At 44.4% G+C, this 23,173-nt stretch overlaps 1 protein-coding gene across 1 annotated transcript in view; it reads left to right on the forward strand.

Annotated features, from left to right (window-relative positions):
* The window catches only part of PLCB1 (phospholipase C beta 1), a 195,759-nt gene extending 175,431 nt beyond the window's left edge, over positions 1-20,328 (forward strand). The window contains exon 29 of the mRNA XM_056856453.1: positions 20,084-20,328. Within this exon, the coding sequence (XP_056712431.1) occupies positions 20,084-20,305 (222 nt within the window). The 3' untranslated portion in view covers positions 20,306-20,328. The remainder of the gene's footprint in view (positions 1-20,083) is intronic.
* The last annotated feature ends 2,845 nt before the right edge of the window (positions 20,329-23,173 follow it).

Raw genomic sequence — 23,173 nt, forward strand, 5'->3', positions numbered from 1 at the left:
CGCCAAGGAATACCAGGGTTGCTGTGCAGAGGAAGGCACTGGCAAACCACCTCTGTTAGTCTCTTGCCATGAAAACCCCAAAAGGGGTCGCCATATGTTGGCTGTGACTTGACGGCACTTTTTACACACACACACACACACACACACACAGGCAGGACGCTAGAATAGCCAGCATGTGGCGTGCATATGAGTGTTTATGGGACAAAAGGGCTACTTAGAGATACTTTACAGAAAGGGAAATGAGAGAAGTGGGCAGCTGGCAGTAGTCTAATGTGCAATCCTGAAGGGGCCCCCCGGGGCCACATAGGTACAAAGTGGCACGGACGTCACTGCAGGGTGACTTACGCCGGCACCGGGGTGCGACACGGCAGCACAAGTCTTGTGTGCTGGCGCTGCCTCCCCAGCAGCATTTTCCATCGGGGGGGGGGCATTCCTGGGGTATTCCTAGGGGCGGGGCTGCCTTTACACAGCTTCTAAAGCCCATTCGCCCCTGGAACACACCATTTTGGAGGCGTAGAGTTGAAAATAGGTGGCGTAGCCCCGTGAAACTCAATGGGAAAGTTTCATGGTTTTTTTTTAACAAATTTGTTTTCAATTTTTTCCCGACTGGGGAGCTTTTGAGGACATGTAGCAGCTGCGCCGTCCCCGACTGTCCACTAACTACCCCTCATCAGGAACGGGCTGCCTGTGCAAACTATGGGCACATTCAGGCCAGTGCACTAAAACACTTGTAGAAGGGTGCTTCTTTGTGTATTTCTTACTCTTTGTGAGACTTGGTGTGTGCCACTTACCACTGTCAGTGTTTGGACTGCAGGAACTTTATGGATTAATTACTCAACTTGTCAGATATCAGTAATGTTAAGCTGTACATTTTCAGTTATACCAGTGGACATTCTTCCTGCGCTGGCTGTTGTTCTCCTACTCTGAATTTTGACTTAGTTTGGCTCTCTATTTACAAAAGGTTGTGGCTTGGTTTGTTTTCAGGCTTTACCTTGCTGGAGTAAGTGTCATATAGTGCAAAGTTACATTTTAAAAGGCAATCAAAGGTGGGTGTGAAGGAATTAACTTAAGTAAATGTGAAAGTTCTAGTGCTCTTCAACTTGAAAAACGATGCCTGTACCTGACTGCCAAAGGCCTGGTCCATGTGAGGACAGGCAGATCTATGCCAGGAGGCCACCAAAGCCACCAGTGACTGTTCTGGAAGCCCAGGGGAACCCCCAGGTTTACATAAACATCTGATGGGGAAAAACGGGTTTGGGGGATTTTTTTGGTAAAAAATAACCCAAAGGGGGTTAATAGCAATCTTGATGCATCTTGGTCAGGATGCATCTGTGATCTGATTCAAATTTACAAAGTCTGGCCAATTTACTTCTGCTCTGTTATCCTCTGTGATTTTTACCACTTCAAGATCCATGTCTAGGTAGTCAAAACTGGTTGTTAAAATCTTTGTCTGGTTTTATACTATGCTTCACATTCCCCATTCAGCCCGTCCAAATTTCTAGGCAAGCTTTGTTTCCCTAGAAGGTCTTTTCTGTCCAAGAAATGTCCCATCTTAGTAGTCCTTGGCTTCAGGTGCACGCCAGCACAGTGTGTGACTTTCCAGCCAGAATGATGGGCACCTCTTCTGCTGAGACCAGGTCCGTCGTCCCCGAGGGCTTTTCCCCTCCCTGTGCCCTCTCTGCTCTCAAACAGAGATCTATAACTTCAAGAAAAACCCTGTTGCCCTGTGACAAGTCAGGATGGACAGGGTGGGGTTGTTGCCTGGTCTGCCTGCCGCCCAGAGAAATATTGAAGAGGTGACATTTTAGATGCCTTGAATGAGTTTTTGCTTTGCTTTGCTTTGTTTTGTTTGATAAAGCACAATGATGAAAAAAAGATATTTTACTGGCTGTTAATGTTGTAATATGTCATTCTAGTTTAGAGAAAATTGCTATTCACCTAAAATTGAAACAATCCTTGGTTTTGTTTTAAAGAGCATAGAAGAACCAGAAGTAGAGGAGGAAAAACAGAAGTAGAAATGGAGTATAGTGAAAGTGAGTGAAACGTTTGCCTTTCTTCTCTAGTAAAACTAACAGTTCTCATTTTGCACATTATTGGTAGGAATCCTAACATAAAAAGCCGTCGCTTCATCCAGCCCTTCCAACCCTTTGCATGATTGACATGTTTAACCAGCATAACCACCAACAGTTCCTTTACCATTCGATTAAGAAGCTTGTGCTGTTTTATTTGGGAGCCCCTCTTGCCTGCTGATTTGTATCCGCCCATTTATCCCACCTTTCAGTGAATTAACTATATCAATAAAGTATAGTCAAAATAATTAAGGAGGGCTGTGGAGTGCATGTGGCCCTGAGCTGAGAAATATGCCTCTTATACCGTGATGTCAGCTGCTGAGATACTTTCTGGATGAGCTCGCATGCATTTATGAGCAGATTATTGTTAAGCGTCCCCGTTATTGAGAAACGCCAGCCATGGATGGACTGTCATAATGATTCTCTTACCACTTCCAGCAGTTATCCAAGATGGTGAGAAGCAAGCGGGCTAGCATTTCCCCCCCCCCCCTCCGGTAATGGTGTCAGTTTATCATTACGAATCCTTTGTTCACTGATTTGCCAGCAAGGCAAGCTACAAACTAGCAAGCAAAGATGCAGACGCATTGTGTGGGCTACCTGGCCGTTCAGATCACAGTTTGCCTCCTACAAGTACTAGTTTCATCGTTTTCACTCTCCCCCCACCCATGCTGAGACCCAGATGGTATCACTGTCCACTCTGCAGAGTGGGCATCGCAGGGGAACAAACCAGGAGTAGGGCCGTGCAAAAAAAAAAAAAAAGGTAAATTTTGGGTTTATTGGACCTGATTTTTTTTTCAGGAAACCTGAAATAAGCCGAATACCCAAACCGGGAAACAGGTATTCCAGCCTTTTTTAGGCTTTCCCACCCAAAATTGCGTCAAGTTTAGCCTATGGGAGTTTTTTCAAAGCTCCTGTGTGGGCATTTTTAGAGGTAGAGTTTCTGAATTTTCAGGGTAGCTGCAAGGGACTCTCCTTGCATGAACCCCGAAGTTTGGTAAAGTTTGGGACAGGGGGTCTGATTTTATGGGCCCTCAAATGGGTCGCCCCTATTTCCACAGAAAAGCATTGTGAATTTCACAATGCTTTTCTATGGAGAAGGGGCAATCCCTTCAGGGGTCCATAAAATTGGACCCCCTGTCCCAAACTTTACCATACTTCGGAGTTCATGTAAGGAGAGCCCCTTGCAGCTACCCTGAAAATTCGGAGACTCCACCTCTAAAAATGCCCCCACAGGGGCTCCTCAAATAAAAATTCCCATTAAAAAGCCTTGGGAAAGCCGAAGGCCGAATATGACGAACATCTGTTCTGCTGATTCAGCGATTGGCTATTCAACTTAGGCTTTATTGTCAATATTGATCCTCAAATAAACCTGGGAAAAGCCGAAATGCCCTTTTTCAGGTTTATTTTCGGGTTGGTAAACTCAATCTGCACAGCCCTAGCCAGGAGGTCCAACTTCGCATGTCACTTGCAACCAGAGTCAAGACTAACTGTGGTTAACAAACCCTTGAGCCTTGGTTTCAGATCCTGGTTTGGTGTACCCTAACCAACCATATATATAGGAGGGTCCTGTATTCTTTAGAGGAGCATCCCGTGCTCTGTTTGTTGACCCTCCAGGATAGCTAATTGGCTGCTGTGTAAAACAGGGTGCTGAGCTAGAGGGACCCTCACTGGCCTGATCCAGCAGGGCTCTTCTGGTATTCTGATGTATTTGGACAATCCCACTATAGCTAGTTTAATTAAACCACAGTTTCACTCCTCGGCTAAACTCAACTACAGAAATGCAATCAGCAGGTCAGAATAAATGAGGGGGAGAAAAATAATGTACAGCACAAGCAAGGAAACAGTAAGAAATTGTAATAGGGCTTGTAGTGAAATCTCCAAAATGACTTACTAGAAAGAGATAATTCACACACCAATTCACACATGGAATTGGCTTGTAATATGTTTTTTTTTTAAAAAAAAAATAAGCTTAAAAATTATGCTTTGCTGTTTCAGACTTCAAAAAGAGAATCTGTTCCTAAAGAAAAAAGGTAATCTGCCAGGCCTGATATGATCCAAAGGTGACATCATTCGAATGCTGCTTTTATCCTAATGCTACTCTTGTATGAAAACAGGCATTCACCTTTTTATTTATTGCAAATTAATTTGCATGCTAAGAAGCAATGGCATGCCTAACTGTAAACTGCCTTGAGTGATTTTGAAAGCTTTTGATAACTATACCCTTGGCGCACTGCGTGGTCATCGTGATTTACCCACGATGGTGATGCGACAACTCCCCTGTGAATATCCTTCAAGTGGCGGGGGCTGTTTGCCACCACTACACACACATCCCCAGCCGGCTTGGTGAGGAGCCCTTTCAGTAGCAAAGAGCATGTTTTGCGCGTGGAAGTTCCCCGTCCCCCCAATCTCCAGTCTTCCCACTTAAAGCCCAGGTGCTGCAATGGTTCCTGAGACAGCGGAAGTCTCTGCAGGCAGCATGGGCTGCAGCCACTGGGCAGACTTCCCCTTCAGGACGTCCATCTAGTCTTCTTTCAAAGCCATCTTGTCTAATAACTATCACTACATTCACTGGCAATGTGAATTCCACAACTTAATTCCTCATATAAGAACCTAAGAGATGCCCTGCTGGTGGGCGAAACTCCATGGTCCACCTAGACCAGCGTCCTGTTTCAGCCAGTGGCCACCCAGCCGCCCAGGAGGCCCCACTGACGGGAGGACATTGAGGCCGAGGCACATCCCCCAGCAGACCTGGCAGCAACTGCATGGTCGCCATAGGCACAAAAGTCCAGTAATGCTGTGACCCCCTGTGTGCTCTCAGTGAAATTCTCAGGGGTGATAGAATCATAGAGCTGGAAGGGTCCATATAGAGGCCATCTAGTCCAACCCCCTGCTTAATGCAGGATCAGCCTAGAGCATCCCTGACAAGTGTTCGTCCAGCCTCTGCTTAAAGACTTCCAGTGAGGGGGGAGCTCAATACCTCCCCAAGTAGCTGATTCCACTGTCGAACAACTCTTACTGTAAAAAAAAAAAAAAATTCCCCTAATAGCCAGCCGGTACCTTTCCGCCCGCAGTTTAAACCCATTATTGTGAGTCCTATCCCCTGTTACCAACAGGAACAGCTCCCTGCCTTCCTCTAAGTGAGAGCCCTTCAAAGACTTCAAGAGAGCAATCCTGTCCCCCCTCCACCTCCTCTTCTCCAGAATAAACATTCCCAACTCCCTCAGCCTTTCCTCATAGGGCTTGGTCTCCAGGCCCCTGACCATCCTCGTCGCTCTCCTCTGCACTCGCTCAAATCTGTCCACATCCTTTTTTGCTGTCAAATTACACAAACCTTTTAAAGTGGGTGCCTAATTTACAAAACAATACTACACTTTCTGCCCAAATAAACAGAGGGAATGTCTGACCTATATGTGTACTACTGAACTACAGTTTCAAGGAGGGAATATAATAATACATATAGACATCCCAGGACAAATCGTGTTTAGTTTCTGACTATTATTTCCAAACACTTTACTGATGGGCTTGTAAATACTGAGCTGATTGCAAATTGAGCCAAAGAAGGCTTACACATCACTGCCTGAGACCCTGTACTGTATTAAGTAGATCCCCTATACAGAATTTACTTACATCCTTCGGGCAAAAAATAGATGGGGTTTTGCAAGCCAAAATGTGTCCCTGCCTGTCACTGGGGAGCCCTCATGCCACAAATGAGGATGAGTCGAGTTTTGGGGAAGCATTTCTGCTCCTCCTCCTTCTTTGAGCAAAGGACAGAGAGGAGGATAAGGAGAACACAGATACCGGGGGAGGGGGGGGACGCAGGCCACAACTTAATTGATTTCAACCCAGCTGCTGTCAGTGAGCCCCCCAACCAAAGGAAAAAAGCAAGAAGCAGCGGAAAGAGCTCTCCTTGCCTGTCACCACCAGCCTCTTGGGGGTGAGGTGGGGCACGCTGGCCGTGGAACCAGGTAGCAATGAGAGGCTTTGCATTCCGGACTGCCACGGTCTCATGCCCCTTGCCATAAAGTCAACTTGACTAGGACATTAAAACATAAGTATGAGATAATCCAAGAAATGTGCTTGTATTGCTTGTAAGATTTAAAAAAAACACGATAACCTTTATCGAGAGAGACACTGTCCTTCAGTGTTACTCCTCTGAAGATGCCTGCCACAGTTGCTGGCGAAACGTCAGGAAAGAAAATTCCAAGACCACGGTTACACAGCCCGGATAACCTACAAGAACCAATTAACTCTGACCGTGAAAGCCTTCGACAATATTACGATAACCTTTGTTTTGGGGGGGGGGGAAATGAAAGAAGCAGATTTCAGTCATCGGTCGATTGCCCGACATTTGACTGGAGGAGCCGTACCTGTCTTGACTGGGGCTGCATCCTGCTTGTCTTAAAGCCAGGCGAGATCCTTTTAGTCACACATGGAGCAGCTTAGGGTCGTGCTTTTAAATGGAGAATGGCACACGGGGAAAGGGTCAAGAACAACACTCCCCCCCCAAAAAAAAAACATTGGGGGGGAAACTATCCATCACTAAACAGCATGTGAAGTTTGGCCCTCTGCTAAGTTTGATCAAAGGTCAGGGGCCTCAATCACAGCTTGCAGATCTCTATTTAAATTAGTATTGCACTAAGGGATCCACTCGTGATGCCCACGGTGATCTTTTGAGAGGTGCAAAATGCCCCCCTCCCTTAGCTTAGAGACTTTTAAAATTTCTATGCCGAGTCTAGGCAGTCCCAACAGACTGCTGCTTTGGCTCCATTTTAGGGCTTCTTCCTTCCTTGTTGTAGAATCACATCAAATCAGGATCCATTTGTATATATCCACTCATGCCTCTTAATGTGTAAACCAGAAAATACAGGGGAGGGGGCTAGACCCTGCCCCCTTTAACACCGTGACTCTTTTTGTTTTCTTCTGCCCCAGCTCAAGTATGTTATCAGAGACAAAATGGGTGTGGGAAACCTTCAAACAATGGAACGCAGCTCAGTGATGTGAGGGAGAGGACAAAAATTAGTTCCCACGCATTCTGTTTTGTAAAAAAAAATTGGGAAGAAAAGTAGGGTATACATTTCTAAATTAATAAATATATTATTCAAATGACTTCTCCTAGGAGCAAAAGCTAGTACATGGGCATATTGTAAAGCAAGAAAAATTATGAACATGGCTCCATGGAGGAAGGTGGGATTTAAGTGCATGCAAAAAATAAGCAAAATATGGACAGACTTTTTGAATATTTGCCAGGCATTGGCACCAGAACTGCAGGATTTATCTGTGGAAATCTTGGTGGAGGAAAGTAAGGTACTTCATAAATGAGTGCCAACCCTGTATCAAGATACTTAGAAATGATAAAATATTAGCAAGCCAGGATTTGGGAACGAGAGCAGAGGCTTTTCAATTACCGTAGGGTCCTCAAAGGGTATCTTGTTTACCGTATCGAATAGAGATTTTAATTTGCACCTATATAGTATACCTCCACCACCACCACCCCTTGTTTATTTCATTGTGTTCTTTCCTTCTACTGTGCCACATTTTAGTCAGGCAGTGTGAACACAACAAAACCTGCCTCCTCAGAAAAGGGGTCACCCTCAGCCCTGGGGAGATCAGAAGGAAGCTTCAATGTTCTTCTTCTGTATACATTTCAAGCCAGAAACACCTGCCCTCGTTGAGATGGAAAGGAGGATGCTTATTCTTGCCTCTTGTTCAGGTCAGCTGAGCTTCCAGAGAGCATCAGCTTTTCCTTATGTGACTTCTTGAACTCCCACCCTAAGTCCCCCGTCAGCCCCGAGAGCGGTAGAGCTAATTGCGTTTTCTTCCAACCCGGGGCGGATAACAGCACCGTGACTGCTTTGGGAAGTATTAAATTTCCCTACAGCTTCCTGTGGCTGAATATCTTGCTATATTAGGATATGTTCCTTCCTTTCTGAGATAACCTACTTATTAATTTATTAACCTTATCATCAGCTCTGAAACTCTAGAGGCAGATTTTAACACCACCCTACTTAATGCAGAGCTGCCAGATCCAAAAGCTGGATTTCAGCTGTTTGGGGCTTCCGAAGGGCTGCCTTTTGTTGCTCGGTACCTATCAGGAAAAGAGCTGCACTTTTCCTTTCTGCTAGCAAGAGAATCATGTCATTAAACATTATTTGTTTTATATATGTGTGTGTATATGTACGTGTGTAAAGTGCCGTCAAGTCGCGGCCAACTTATGGCAACCCCTTATGGGGTTTTCAAGGCAAGAGACTAACAGAGGTGGTTTGCCAGTGCCTTCCTCTGCAGAGCAAGTAACTACCTTGCTGTTACTTTGAGAAAGATACTTTGAGAAAGTTACTACCTTGCTGGATCAGGGGACTGCTGTAGACATAGTTTATTTAGTTTTCAGTAAGGCTTTTGATAAGATTCCATATAGTATTCTAGTTGACAAATTGGGAAAATGTGGTTTAGATCCTATTATTGTTAGGTGGATAGGCAACTGGTTGACAGATCGTACCCAAAGAGTGCTAGTTAATGGTTCCTCATCCACTTGGAGAGAAGTGACTAGTGGAGTTCCTCAGGGATCTGTGCTGGGCCCTGTGTTGTTCAACATCTTTATACATGATTTGGATGAAGGAATAGAGGGGATGCTTATTAAATTTGCAGATGATACTAAATTGGGAGGGGTAGCAAATACAGTAGAAGACAGAGCCAAGATACAGGATGATCTTGACAGGCTGGAGAAATGGGCTAGAACTAATAAAATGCACTTCAACAAAGACAAATGTAAAGTTCTGCATTTAGGTAGGAAAAATCAAATGCATAATTATAGGATGGGAGAGACTTGTCTGAGCAGTAGTGTGTGTGTAAAGGATCTTGGGGTCTTAGTAGACCAAACACTGAACATGAGTTAGCAGTGTGATGCGGTAGCTAAAAAGGCAAATGCAGTCTTGGGCTTCATCCACAGAAGTCTAGTGTCCAGATCACGCGAAGTGATGGTATCGCTTAACTCCGCTCTGGTTAGACCTCACCTAGAGTACTGTGTTCAGTTTTGGGCACCGGAATTTAAGAAAGATGTACACAAGCTGGAACGTGTCCAGAGGAGGGCAACAAAGATGGTGAGAGGTCTGGAGACCAAGTCCTATGAGGAAAGGTTGAAGGAGCTGGGTATGTTTAGCCTGAAGAGGAGAAGACTGAGAGGGGCTATGATAACCATGTTCAAGTACTTGAGGGGCTGTCATATTGAGGATGGTTGTGAGTTGTTTTCTGTTGCCCAAGAAGGTCAGACCAGAACCAACGGGTTGAAATTAAATCAAAAGAGTTTCCGTCTAGACCACTGGTTCCCAACCAGGGGTCCATGGACCCCCAGGGGTCCGCGAGAACTAAATTAAGGTCCGAGAAACAAAGTTATAAAGCCATAATAAATTAATATTTTCAATTAAAAGTTCTCTATTATAAAAATATATATTCAAATATTATTCTAAGTTTAATGTTTAACTTAACAGTTATGATTAAAGTTTATTTTCAAATTCTCAGAATTTTTATTTTGAACCTTGGGGTCCCTGCACCGAACAAAAAAGTCCTAGTGGTCCCTGGTCAAAAAAAGGTTGGGAACCACTGGTCTAGACATTAGGAAGAATTTTCTAACAGTTAGAGCGGTTCCTCAGTGGAAGAGGCTTCCTCAAGAGATGGTAAGCTCTCCTTCCCTGGAGGTTTTTAAGAAGAGGTTAGATGGCCATCTGTCAGCAATGCTGATTCTGTGACCTTGGGCAGATGATGAGAGGGAGGGCATCTTGGCCATCTTCTGGTCACTAGGTGTGTGGGGGAGGTAGTTGTGAATTTCCTGCATTGTGCAGGGGGTTGGACTTGATGGCCCTGGTGGTCCCTTCCAACTCTATGAGTCTATGATTCTATGAGCAACCCTGGTATTCCTTGGTGGTCTCCCATCCAAATACTAACCAGAGGTGACCCTGCTTAGCTTCCAAGATTTGATGAGATTGGACTATACCATGCTACCTTCCCTCATATGTATATATCTTATCTTCTCATAGCGAAGTCGGCCAATTCTTTGGATACTTACAACTGGTAACTGGAGCTGTAAATGGGCATGACAGATCTTTCTACAAACCTGAAAAGGGCCCCAGGTTTGCAGAAAAATGTGAAATGCAGCCTCCAAGGACTGGAATAGGTTTGCTGTCTGTCTATGGAGGCTCCCTTTACTTGCCATGGCTAGTAGCCATGAATGGACCTCTCCTCCATGAATCTATCTAGCCCTTTTGTTTTTATCCTCACAATAACATCACTGTGAGGTAGAGTCTGACTGGCCCAAAGTCAGCAAGCAAGCTTCCAGGGCAGAGTGTGAGGTTCTTCAGCTGCCCTCAGCAATCCCAATAAGTCACTTTCTCAGACAGGTAAATCAGAAGCAGGTAAACATTTATTGAGGAGCATGTAGGTATACAGCATGAGTAATCCACGAAGTCAAAGCTGCTAATGGCGAACCAAACTACAAAGCATAACTTTAAGCACAGAGTCATCCCAGGTGCAGAAGCAGGCTGCCTGGGAATTAGGTGATAACGGAGCCTAGCAGGAAGGAGGGAGGGAGTAAGCCATAATACTGTAAGTGCCTACATGAAGCTCAAGGCCAGAGCAGAGGGAGGGGGAAGGAGTGGGACAGCTTGACCCGTTCAGAGAAACAAAACGAAAGAATAACACTTGCACAGGAATTGGCCTAACTCATGACAAGAGCCTGCCTGGACTCCTGGCAGGCTGAACAGCATAACGAACAGACACACTTGAACAGAAATAAGTATGACTCTGAAACAGAAATAAGCATGACTCTGACACAGTGGGATTTCAGACCTGGGTCTTCCGGATCCTCTAGTCCAGCACGCTGATCAGCACACCCTGCTGTTTGCTCAACACTAAATGAAAAACCGCCCTTGGAGACTAAATGCCCATTCTTGAGGGGGAGGGCTGAGCCAGTGGCTGGAGGTAGTGCAGCCACGCCACCTCCTAAGGAGGCGTCCCCACCAGTCAAAACCATGCCCTTACCTGTGAGCCCCGAGGAACTGCTCCGTAGCGTTCCACTGGGCTTTGCCACCTAAAAAGGTGGTGTAATCCAGGTAAGGGTAAAGAGGGCATTCCTGGTCTGAAGAGGGGTCAGGAAGCTGCCTAAAGGTGGCTTCACCCTGGGAGCACCCCCTGGGATGACAGCGCACAGAGATGCACCGTCAGGACAACGGTGGGAGGCCGACGTAAGCACCCCAATGCCGGCGTCCATGACACCCTGGGTGGCACAAGTGGCCTGGGTGACGGCACAGTCGGCTCAGATGCTGGCATGGCCCTATGCACCACGCCTCCCATGGACTTTCACCCACAGAGCTCAGGAATGGGCTGTAATTCATTATTTGATTAATGAGGAAGGAGATTTTCATCTGAACCTAACATGATCTTAATTTTAGTTCAGTTAAAATTCATATCAGTTGCATCCTACCAAGTGTGCTTTCTGAAATACAGTTCACTAACAGCTACACATTTATGGTGCAGTTGAGCATAACTGCTATGAACCAGGCAGGGTTTTGGCATATAACAGGTGTCACGGAGCCATTTCTCCACAGATCGTTAGCTTGAGAAATGGAATGGAGATGTATTGTTGCACGGCAGAGGGGTGTTTGCTGTGTCACAATTTAACACAGAGCTGCACCCATAATTCACCTCCCATCTTTGTAAACCAAACATACCTAAGACAAATACATGTAGCCATCAGGCAGGAGATGGAGAAACTAGCCAAGTTCTTCTGCTGCTTCTGGGGTATCTTTTTAAAATTTTACCTTTGTTATTAAAAAAAAGATAAATAGACATCGCTTCTATACAATAAAACTATAGACTCATTACATAACTTAAACATACATTACAAATCAAATCATAATCTTCAGACCTCTGCCTTAGAAGAAGTGTTGGTTTTTATATGCTGACTTTCTCTACCACTTAAGGGAGACTCAAACCGGCTTACAATCACCTTCCCTTCCCCTCCTGATAACAGACCCTTGTGAGGTAGGTGGGGCTGAGAGAGCTCTAACAGGGGTGTGATTTGCCCAAGGTCACTCAGCTGGCTTCATGTGGAAGAGTGGGGAAACCAACCCAGTTCACCAGATTGTCCTCTGCCCCTCGTGTGGAGGAGTGGGGAATCAAACCTGGTTCTCCAGATCAGAGTCCACCAAACCACTGCTCTTAACCACTACACCACGCTGGCTTACTACTCTATCACCGAACTCTTAACCTAAGTTAAGATGTTCAACTACCATGCATACTTTACCAATTTCTAAGGGCACAAAGCCATCCTTCATACAAATTCTAGCATCTCTTGCTGTATATCCTGATAACCTTTGTGGTTGGTCTAGTACAATGTAAATCATTTCCAAGTTTCTTCAAATTTAGCAGCAGACCAACCTTTCCGAGTCCTCACATACCTGTACAAAATCTTGTCCATTCCCCATAGATACCTCACTATTTAGCCACAATCCTATAGATGGCACCAGTTGGTCCTTCCATTTTTATTTGCCAGTGTCATTCCAGCCACAACGATCAGCTGAAGCAACAGATGTTTTTGAGGCAAATCCATACTAGTAGGGCAATCATTCAATAAATAACTCTTTGGTGAACAGTTAAATGTACATTGCAAAAAGGGCTGTGGCTCAGTGGTAGAGCATCTTCTTGACATGCAGAAGGTCCCAGGTTCAATCCCCGGCATCTCCAGTTAAAGGGGCTAGGCAGGTAGTTGATGGGAAAGAACCCTGCCTGAGACCCTGGAGAGCCGCTGCTGGTCTGAGTAGACAATACTGACTTTGATGGACCACGGGGGGGGGGGTCTGATATTCAGGAGAAGGCAGCTTCATGTGTTCAACTTCAATTTGATCTCTAACATATTTTTATCTGATCTGAGGGCCGCGAGGGGCAAGCTTGGCACGTGGAAGTTGGGTTGCAGCTCTCTCTCTTTTTTAACCAGTTTATACCATGAGATTTCGCATACCTATAAGAACATAAGAAAGGCCCTGCTGGATCAGACCCAGGCCCATCAGGTCCAGCAGTCTGTTCACACAGTGGCCAACCAGGTGCCTCTAGGAAGCCACCAAACAAGACGAGTGCAGCAGCACCATCCTGCCTGTGTTCCACCGCACCCAAAATAATAGGCATGCTCCTCTGATCCTGGAGAGAATAGGTATGCAGCATGACCCCTCAGCAATATGATGTGCAGACTGTAAATTGATCTCTAGGCAGCACACCCAGAAAGAAATGTGTTTTCCAAGGGGATTTTGGAATGGTTACAGCACACAGCAGAAACGGAAGTCCGCAGGTGTTTCTTAAGAGAAGCTTTCATCCATCTTCTCGTGCTTTTTCATATCCCCCTTTGTGTGAAAAGCTGCACTCAAAAGTTGGAGTGTCTTTTGAGGCCATCTTTGGTGGGGGTGCTGCAGTTGGCGGGGGGGGGGGGCGTACGCACACAGGATTGCTTTGATTCCATCCAGCACTGGTCACAGCAGGCAGTGAGCTTGTATGTTGCACTGGGTTAAAAATAATGGAAATGAAACAGCTTCTTGTTATGAAATAGGTCGGAACCTTATTATGTCTCAGGGAAATATCCCACCTCTTGCTTTGATCACTGCAAGGTTTCTTTCCAGTTGAAGAATACCATTTGCATAAGAGGCTAGCTCAAGGCTGAGCATATAAGTGGCAGCAGGGTAGAATTTCAAGGGTGGGGGTGTATCTGGGGGTTTCATTACATTTTTGGGATTTGGGCTTTGGGGGCTTTACAATGATTGCTTCATTTTGGGTATGGAATTACTGATTCACGGGAGAGATCCCTGTGGTGTTTTCAGGTTCTGGATTTTTAGGACCGTTCTTTTCAACGGGCAGCCAATTTGAAGGTCTGAAGACTAGACCCCAGAGTAGGCACGCTTCTGCGCACACTCACTGCATGTGCCTTTCTTTTCAATGAACAGTCAATTCGAAGGGTCAGGGCAGCGGTTGTTGAACATAACATCACCAAATTCACTCTGTACGCAGGCCTCCTTCTTCTCTCATGGCCCCCCTAAATTTCAAGGGTTGTTGCTCAGTGGTAGAGCATCTGCTTGGCATGCTGAAGGTCCCAAGTTCAGTCCCCAGCATCTCCAGTTAAAAGAATCAGGTAGTAGATGATGTTAAAGATTCTTAACCTGAGACCCTGGAGAGTTGCTCCTAGTCAGACCAGAGCAGTCCATACTGACCAATATAGACCAATAGTCTGACTCAGCCGCCCTGTCCACACATACGATCCATGTTCAGTGTACACTTGCTTTTTCTGTACACATGCATGCACTGACATGCTACATTTAATGCATGTACAGCTGAATGTGTGATTGAAATCGCATATCTGCCCAGGAACTACTCACCAGTTTCATTTGCGAAGTGAATGCATATTGGCTGTTCCTTACAAACAGAAGCATGCACACACATCCAGGATATACATGTGTTCACTACAACTTGTGAACAGGGCTAATATAAGGGCACAATCATGTGTCCATGTGAGCTTTTGCTCTGTGCAGTGAATACTCTGAAGGTATAGCCAGAATACTCCAATCTTGCTATACTGAGAGCCAATCTTGGATGCTGGTGTATCACAGCACTGTTGATTTAGAGGTGTGCAGTTCTTTTTTATGTTTCCACTTTCTTTCTGCTGTACATCTGATTTCCTCAGAAAGTTCAGTGACTGGTGTGGAGTTCATTGTGTTTCTTCGATAGCTTTCACCATTTGGTGCTTTTTCAATAGTTCTCTCTTTGATGATTAATGGTTTTGCGCATAGTTGTGTTGTTGTTTCGGTTTGGGGTTTTTTTTTAGTCTTGATGCACCAGGGTTGCTGTTTTCTTAAAGCCCACGAGTTAGTCATCTTTCTGCATGAGTTATTTGGTTGAGCTTAACCATCACAATATTACTTTGACTGTCGAGCTGTTTCCTTACATGCAAAGTCACTAGCTGGTATGTTCTGATTTAACATCACAGTTTAATTCTATAAGTTTGCCATGAGGGGAAAGGCCCCTTTTCTGAAATGTGCAACACAGGGTATCATCACTTCCTTTGAAATGGTATTTATAGCAGAATGGTTTAATATTCTAATATCCTGTTTTTACTAGAGACAGAACTAGATTAATATAAAAAGCAATGCGATTACAAGAGCAAGGAGAGACCATTGCCCCGGAGTATTTTTCATAGCAACAAAGATAAAAATTCCTAGAAGGATTAAGTCCATTTCGTTCCATTTCTCTAAGTCCCACAAATATTTGTTTTCGAAAGGGTTCTTCTTTCAGACACACCCAACCACAAGTGCCGTTCTACTCAGGCATGAAGGAAGATGTCAACACTGTCTTTAATATTTAACTTGGGGCAGCTCCTCAGGGCCCGGCTGCGCTCCTCCGCGTCTCCAGCTGTAAGCCCTTCCCTGCTAACAGGTGTTGCGAAAGACTTTTCTTTACTCATGACCTTGGAGAGCAGCAGTTGTCCATCCCAGCACACCACACTGACCTTGAGGGACCAACCGTCTGGCCCTGTGTAAGGCCGCTTCATAACCTTTTCCCCTATTATTGTGGGGGGGGGGGAGCCCGTAGTTACATTCCTAGCTTATACCAAAAAACAGGACCCAGGATTAAAAGAAGTTAATTTTTCAGTGTTTTCTGTGGCTGTTATTTAAACTTCCTTGACACATTAGCTCGTTTGAAATAACAGGTCTTTAGGCTATCTGTTAATTGCGGCACTGTAGAAATAATCTGTATTTAAACTTGATGCAGTAAAAATTAAGATGTGAGGGGAGGACAGGCTCTCTCTTCAGCCCTCGCAATAGAAGCAGCCGGTAAGTGGCAATGCTGTGTAAACAAGGGGTCGTTTTCTGCGCGATTCTTCTCAGCCGCTGCCGATTAAAAGGCACGCTCCTGCCGCTGCAGCTATTTCTTGTGGATTCCGAGGCTGAGTGACTCCAGCCCATTGGCCTCAGTGGAGCAGTTGTTCATAGGAGTACACTGTTGAGTATCTTTACAACGACGAGAGCCTCCAATAATCTTATACTGCTAAAGCTGCCTTAAGCAAAACATATATGATGGGAAATCTACTTGAAGGCAGTCTGTCTGATCCAGAGGGATCGTGCTCCTAGGAGAACTTGTATAAACAACCACCTCTCCTTTCTATCCTCAAGGCCATTTCCATTCATTGGATACTAGGGAGTAGCTAAGTGTGTGGAATACACAGAGGTTTCAGTTGGAGCAGTGTTATTGATCCAAAGCCTAAAGATCTCTCTGAAGAATTCATGAGAAGTACTGAACAGAGGTGAATGGGTGGGGAGAGATGGCATTTAGAAAAATTAAAAATAAAATAAAATAAATTGGTACTTTAGGTTCCCCCCCCCCCCGAAACTTCACACAGATGTGCCTTAAAGTTTTTAAGTGAATTTATCTCCTTCACATTATGATTGAATAATGTGTTTGATGGCTTTCAGCAGTTAGCTATTATGTTTAAATGACTGACATATTTTAACTAGCGCTGAGCTGTAATGGGAGGGATGCTTTTTTGTGACCAGTTGTCCTCCCGGTAAATTGTGCACTGCGAAAATGTTTAGGGAGGGGGCATGGCGGGGAATTTAATTGAAATAACAAATAAATAAATAATAAATAAATTATGGAAAGCTGGGCATTAAATTGAAATAATAAATAAATATGCCCACGGGAGGCATCGAAGAGCGCAACAGGACATGTGTGCCTTCATTCAGATGGCAGCTTGACATGTAGTTCCTGGCCCCAACCTGACTCAAAGTGTGCATGCGAATGTCGAATAATTCAAAAGGCTTGTGTTATCGCAAATGTTTGTTCTGGCTTAGGTGCTCTCGTTGCTATTCACCTTTGTTCTCTCGCTGCCGGTGTGTGTTTACAAAGTGTCATAACTAGGATGTTGATCCTGTCACCATGTTTAGCGGATGGCTCTGCTCTACCTGTTCCACTGGAAGTCTCTGTGGGAACGCGATAAAAAGGGGAGGGATCATTGGCGTCTTCCAGAAGATCCTGAGTTTCCATCCTCCTTTTTGTAACGCGGGTGGACTTTCCTTTGCCCATCACAATAGCGGCAAATTCACTCCATTGTGGGGTCGTTGCCATGTAAGGGCCACCCACTAGCAGCCTGGCTGTTCACACTGGCCATGTGGAATCATGGAGAAAAGAGGGATGGAAGGAAGGAAACAAGTCTCCCAAGCCTGTTAAAGGTGCTGTCCTTTCTCCAGTCAAGTCCCCCATCTATAAAAGTTAACCTGCCTCTGCTCTGAAGGGAATGTCCCAGTGGTGCACACAAACCGTGTCTGTTTTTCATTTGTAAATGGGGGGAAATCCCTATTGTTCTAATGATGCGTTGTAATCATGGAAGGGTTCCCAGTTAAGCCACACTCATCCGCTAGCCCTTGGGAGGACGGTGGAGTGACATTATTGGGGGGGGGAGGTAATCCATTTCTCCACAGCTTTGGAACTGTTTACCTGCTTCCCTTCTCATTACTCTGGTCAGTTCCTTGGTGAAAGCAGAGCTCACCCGCTCCCTCTGCGGATGACCTTCTGTCTTGAAAGGTGTTTATTTACAGGGCGACTAAAACATTTAAATCTGTTGTTCAGCTCTAAAACAGGGAAGGGTCTTTGGGTTTTGAGATGTATGGAGCATGTGGCTCTGGCATAGCTTTCGCGTAGCTGAACAGGAGTTCTTAAGTGACCCGTGGAAGAGATCATCACGAAGAGATTAAAGCCAACGCCTTTCCCTTCCCCCTTGGGTTATCCCAGAGCAACCTGTAGACAGACATCCTACAGTTTCTCTGGGACTCTTTGCAGTTTACCACGTCTGTCTCGGAGGCTAATACTCGTGTTAGAAGAAAGTATGCATTTTGAACTCTGCATTGCCATTGCCATAGACCATCCCAGTTACAAAGCCTTTTTTCCTGACATGAATGTCTTCTGCAGCAGTCCTGTGGGAGGTGGATGATTCATATATGAAGGGCACGGCCATTGAACCTGAAGGGTCCACCAGCCTCCCTGTGTGAATATGGAACTACTGCTTTATACTAATGGCAACGGTGCGGCTTGTTTCCATGGTTGGGGCCCTGGGGAAATTCTAATGTTTCCATCCAAAAGGGTGAGGCGACCAGGGCGCAGGGCCATCTTGAATCTCTCTGCTTAGCGACCTGAGATGGCGACAGTAGTGGGTTCACAAGGCCTTGTTTTTCTTCATGACTCCGCTTGTCGGTAGTCCGAGTCTCCCAGTCACCTTCTATTGCTGTGGGCCTTTTAGTATCAGTGAGGTCAGTTTGAACTGCTGGGTGTTTATGACGCTCTCTTAAAGTCACTCTAGTCTAAGGGGTTTCCAGCGATACCTCTTTTTTACAATGACGATACCTGGCAGCTACTGAATTTGATATAACTGTGTTGGGCTTTTGATCGCGGGCCGTAGCTCAGTTTTCCGTGCAGGTAGTCCCAAGTTCAGCCCTCCAGCATTGCTGGTCAGAAAAGGATTGTGGGTAGGACCATAGAATCCTAGAGTTGGAAGGGTCCATAGAGGCCATCTAGTCCAACCCCCTGCTCAATGGAGGGTCAGCCTAGAGCATCCCTGACAAGTGCTTGTCCAGCCTCTGCTTAAGGACTGCCAGTGAGGGGGGAGCTCACCCACCTCCCCAGGTAGCTCGTTCCACAGTTGAACAACTCTTACTGTAAAACAAATTATGTTTTATATACACTTTATTCACATAGCCTGAATGTAATTTTAAACAATATTTTTGATAATTGTGTGTACGTTGAACCATCAGAAAGCACACTGGCGTGCTGCTGAGGGCCGGTGAATGATGCCTGCCTGGTGGCTCAAAAAGTCTGGTTTTCGGGTCAGTCCAGATATCGGATATCTGGATAAGGGATACTCAACCTGTATTTTAGTACCATTTCACATCAACCATCTTGTAATGTCCAGTAGGAAGCCCTGGGTTGTTCAGAAGTTTGTCAGGGGTTGACAGACTTTTAAGGATGACAGCTTGCCCAGTGTGATTTATTGTTCTCCGCAGTTAACATCAACTAGGAATGTCGGACGTGACCCCGGGGCCCGTTCTCAGTGAGCCCCTTGGGAAACAAGTGTGCACCCCGGGGGAAGGGTGCGTCAGAATTCTTCCTCCTCCTCACAAAAAGGCCAAGGTGGAGCTTATTCTCTGGCCTGGAAGCAGGAAGCCTGACAACCACTGGGAGGTGTAGCATTGCCCAGAAACTATTCATGCTGCCTTATTCTGAATGCCAACGAGGCCGTTTCCCACTCTACGATGAATCTCGCCTTAGGCCCGTCTCTCAGCACTCTCAGCATCACTTTTGCCTCACAGAATTTCTGTGAAGATGAAATGGGGAGGGGGGATCCTATAAACAACCCTGACTTGGTGGAAGGATGGAATAAAAATGAGATTGATGGATATCTACAGTCCAATATTCTCAAATATCAGCTGTCATTCTAGTACCCGAATATCATCATTAAGGTACCAGATGAAGATATCAAATATTCAGAGCATGCACAAGACCCTATCTAAAAATATTAAAATTAAAATTTGCAAAGGTAATTCTGAGAATTTTCATGAGCAAATTTGTTTCAAGTTTTAGTCAACAGATTTCTTGAGATAATATTTTTAAACTCTCTGGACTCTTCTAACTTTTTAAATGTTGATAGCCGTAGGTTGCATGTGTTCCTAATGAAGAACGTACTTTAACACACCCTTATCCTTGAGTATACTGGAGAACATGTACATGTTGTACCTGCGAGGATTTAATGGGACCAACTCACTGTGTAAAAATTATCCCTAATTTTAAATAATGGTATGCCCCTATTCACTTTACAGTCACCATAACGGCCTTCTTGTCAACTGTGTTCAGTAAATATGAAAACCAGTTGTCAGTTTTCCCGTTGTTGAAAGAACACAGTTTGTCTGTTGTGTTATTTATTACAGTGTTGATGTTATTTCCAGTTACAGGCTGAACTTGATCAAGAATACCAAGACAAATTCAAAAGACTCCCCTTGGAAATTCTGGAATTTGTACAGGAAGCAATGAAAGGCAAAATTAGCGAAGATGGAGACCAGGGCTCCACCCCTTCTTTGGCATCTGATGGTGGGAAGCAGAACCATAAACCGCTGCAAAACGAAGAGTTGGAAGATAATCCAGGGAAGGAATTTGATACCCCCCTCTAACTACCACCACCAGGCCTCATGCCTACATTACTGTGGCGTAGCAAATCACCACCTTGTTCCCCAGATACTGTCTTTTTTTGAGTGCCCCCCGGGCAGCCTCCGATACAGAAGACATCCATAGGGAAAAGTGCATGTTTACGAGAGCAGCAAGTTGGGTGGACACGTGTTCTGTGTTTGCATAGGCCTTTGTCTTATCAGCATGCTAAACTGCAATGCGTTCAAAATGATGTCCTGGACCAGCAGGGCCCTTTCTAGGGTTGCCAACCTCCAGGTGGTGGTTGGAGATCTCCCGCTGTTATAATTGATCATGTGATAGAGATCAGTTCCCCTGGAGAAAATGGCCACTTTGGCCACTGGACTCCATGGCATTTAAGTCCCTCCCCTCTCAAAACCCCACCCTCCTCAAGCTCCACCCCCCAAACCCCAGGTATTTCCCAACCTGGAGCTGGCAGCCCTGGCCATTTCCCAAGCCAGTTGCACACGGGCATTTTTCAAGCCGCATGTATTCCCACTGGAGCGCTGTCTGTGGGGACTGGCGTTTTTGTGTGTTTTTTTAAGGTAACTGTGCATAGACCCTCCCCTGTGTGAAGCCACGGTGCCAGGCATCCCAAAACACATGGTCCCCTTTCAGCCCTTTGTTTCCGCCTCTGTAACTGCATCTTGAAGCTTGTGCCATCTTAATACCCGCACTTGGTTTTGTTTCCCTTTGCAAACACCACCAGCCGCTTGCTGTGTTGACCATATTTGAGAAATATCTGTTCCTAAGACGTTCCATTGAAACTTTGGCAATGTGCAGATGTTTCTAAGAAGAAATATGTTTCCCCTAGAAGTATACATGTGCTTGTATATGCTTCATACTGGTGTGAATTCACATGTACATATACACACGCATGCATACACCTCATTGTATGTACAGAACACAAATGTCCTTGCTGGGAGCCGGCTATCAACGAACTGAAAAAAACATCAGGAATCAAGAGACTGGGCTTTTCTGGCTCCGTGATAACTGTTATCACTGCCTAGTAGTTAGGAAACCACAAGAATTTTCGACTTAATATTGTATTGTTTTTCAAATATAAATTTGTGGGTTTTAGAGTATTGTTTTCAGTTATTATTTTATGGTTGCAAATCGTATGTTTGAATTCTGAAAATGTTTTGTATAGTATCTAACATACAGACATCTCTTCCATAGTTTTAAAAACTGTACAGTTTGCATGTGGAAAATGCCATCTCCAGAATGTATATATCAAACAGTTCTTTCCAAGTTGGAAGGAGGGGCAAATTTATTCAGACAGAAGATATAAAGTTATGGAGGGTGAACGCGGGAATTCTGATTGTGAAATTTATTTATACAGTTAACCTTCAAAAAGGTTACAGTCCCTTTGAACTCCATAGAATCTACTTCGTGGGTAATATTGAAACACTAAATTTTTAGCCAGGTGACTGCGAAGCCTTTTCATACATCACAGCATATATGTAGTTTGCTTTCCCTCAGGAGCTCAGTAGAAATAACTTCCTTTATTTAAATGTAAGCAATAAATAGAGATCAAACTTAAGATTTGAGTCAAATGCTTAATGTACATAGGGGAATTAAAACCTTGGCTGAAAGTATTTTTTTCCTCTTAATTTATAGCACGCACGAAGAAACGTTGTACACTGTCTGAAGAGTATATACAAGATACCGTGTACTCTGCTTACAATGTCTGAAGTAATTTAGAGGGTGTAACTCTAAATAGACTTTCCTTTGATTTTAAGAATATGACTCCTGTCATTTTATTCTACTTTTTGCACTTTGAAGATCAATATTAATCGTTTTAAAAAAGAAGAACCTTTAAAGGTAAAAAAGTTTTTAAAAAAACTTTAAAGGTCAAAAGTTTAATGCTGCATTTTATAATATAAAGGTTAAATAAATTGTTTTCAGTTAGGCTGGATATAATATAATAGTAGTATTTGCAAAAAAAAAGATAAGATTATTTCTTTTGACATGCTTGTATATAGTGCAGCTTCAAAATAGTCTAGGAGAAATTCAATGAGCTTTTTAATTTATGAAATAATTTAAAAAGTTAATGGTTCGACAAGAGTATACTATCCCCTGTAGTTGGGTTTTCAGTACATTTGTATTTGACCATTGACTGTACTTACATTTTATATATAATATATTATATATATATAAATATATCTGTACAGTGCTCTCTTTTGCAGTTGTAGTCTAGTGTGTAAGATTATATATCTCGCCTTGTTCAAACTTACAGTGATTGACCATCAATATTACTTGAAATAAAGTAAGGTAATGAAAAAAGGCGTCTATGATGTGAGCGTCCTGTGCCTTCTACGTATTTGCCTTGTGACGTGTTGAACCTGTGGAAACAGACACCGCGCGGACACTTCCACTTTAGAGGTTCGAGCTGCAGCCGGCCGCACTGAATCCTACTGTGCATTTCACGTCTCTTCACACTACTGGGAGTCCTTTTGTTTTTGGCAGCGCATGCCGGACTTTAGCTCATAAAAGGCTGGACGTTTTTGCATCGAACACCTTCGTAATTAAGAGGTTTACTTTTAAAGAGGCCTAAAGGAACAAAAGAAGGTTGCCTGCCTTCTTTTGACATTAACCTGGTTCCTGTGAAATGGTATGAATACCGTATACGACTGGCAGGTTGGAAAATACAGATTTGCTTTCAGTTGGTGGGGGGACCCTCTCCTTGAACATGTACATGATTTGGTGTCTCACCCTTTTAGATGCGTAATTCACATTTTTGTAAGGATCCTATGCAATTTTGTGGCATTATGTTTCTTCCACTTGTAATTATGTGCTTTCATCACAGATCCAAATAAAATTTCTTAACACAGTCTGTATTTTCTCGCCTAACT

This window comes from Euleptes europaea, chromosome 10 (assembly GCF_029931775.1).
Source record: "Euleptes europaea isolate rEulEur1 chromosome 10, rEulEur1.hap1, whole genome shotgun sequence".
Lineage (NCBI taxonomy): Eukaryota > Metazoa > Chordata > Lepidosauria > Squamata > Sphaerodactylidae > Euleptes > Euleptes europaea.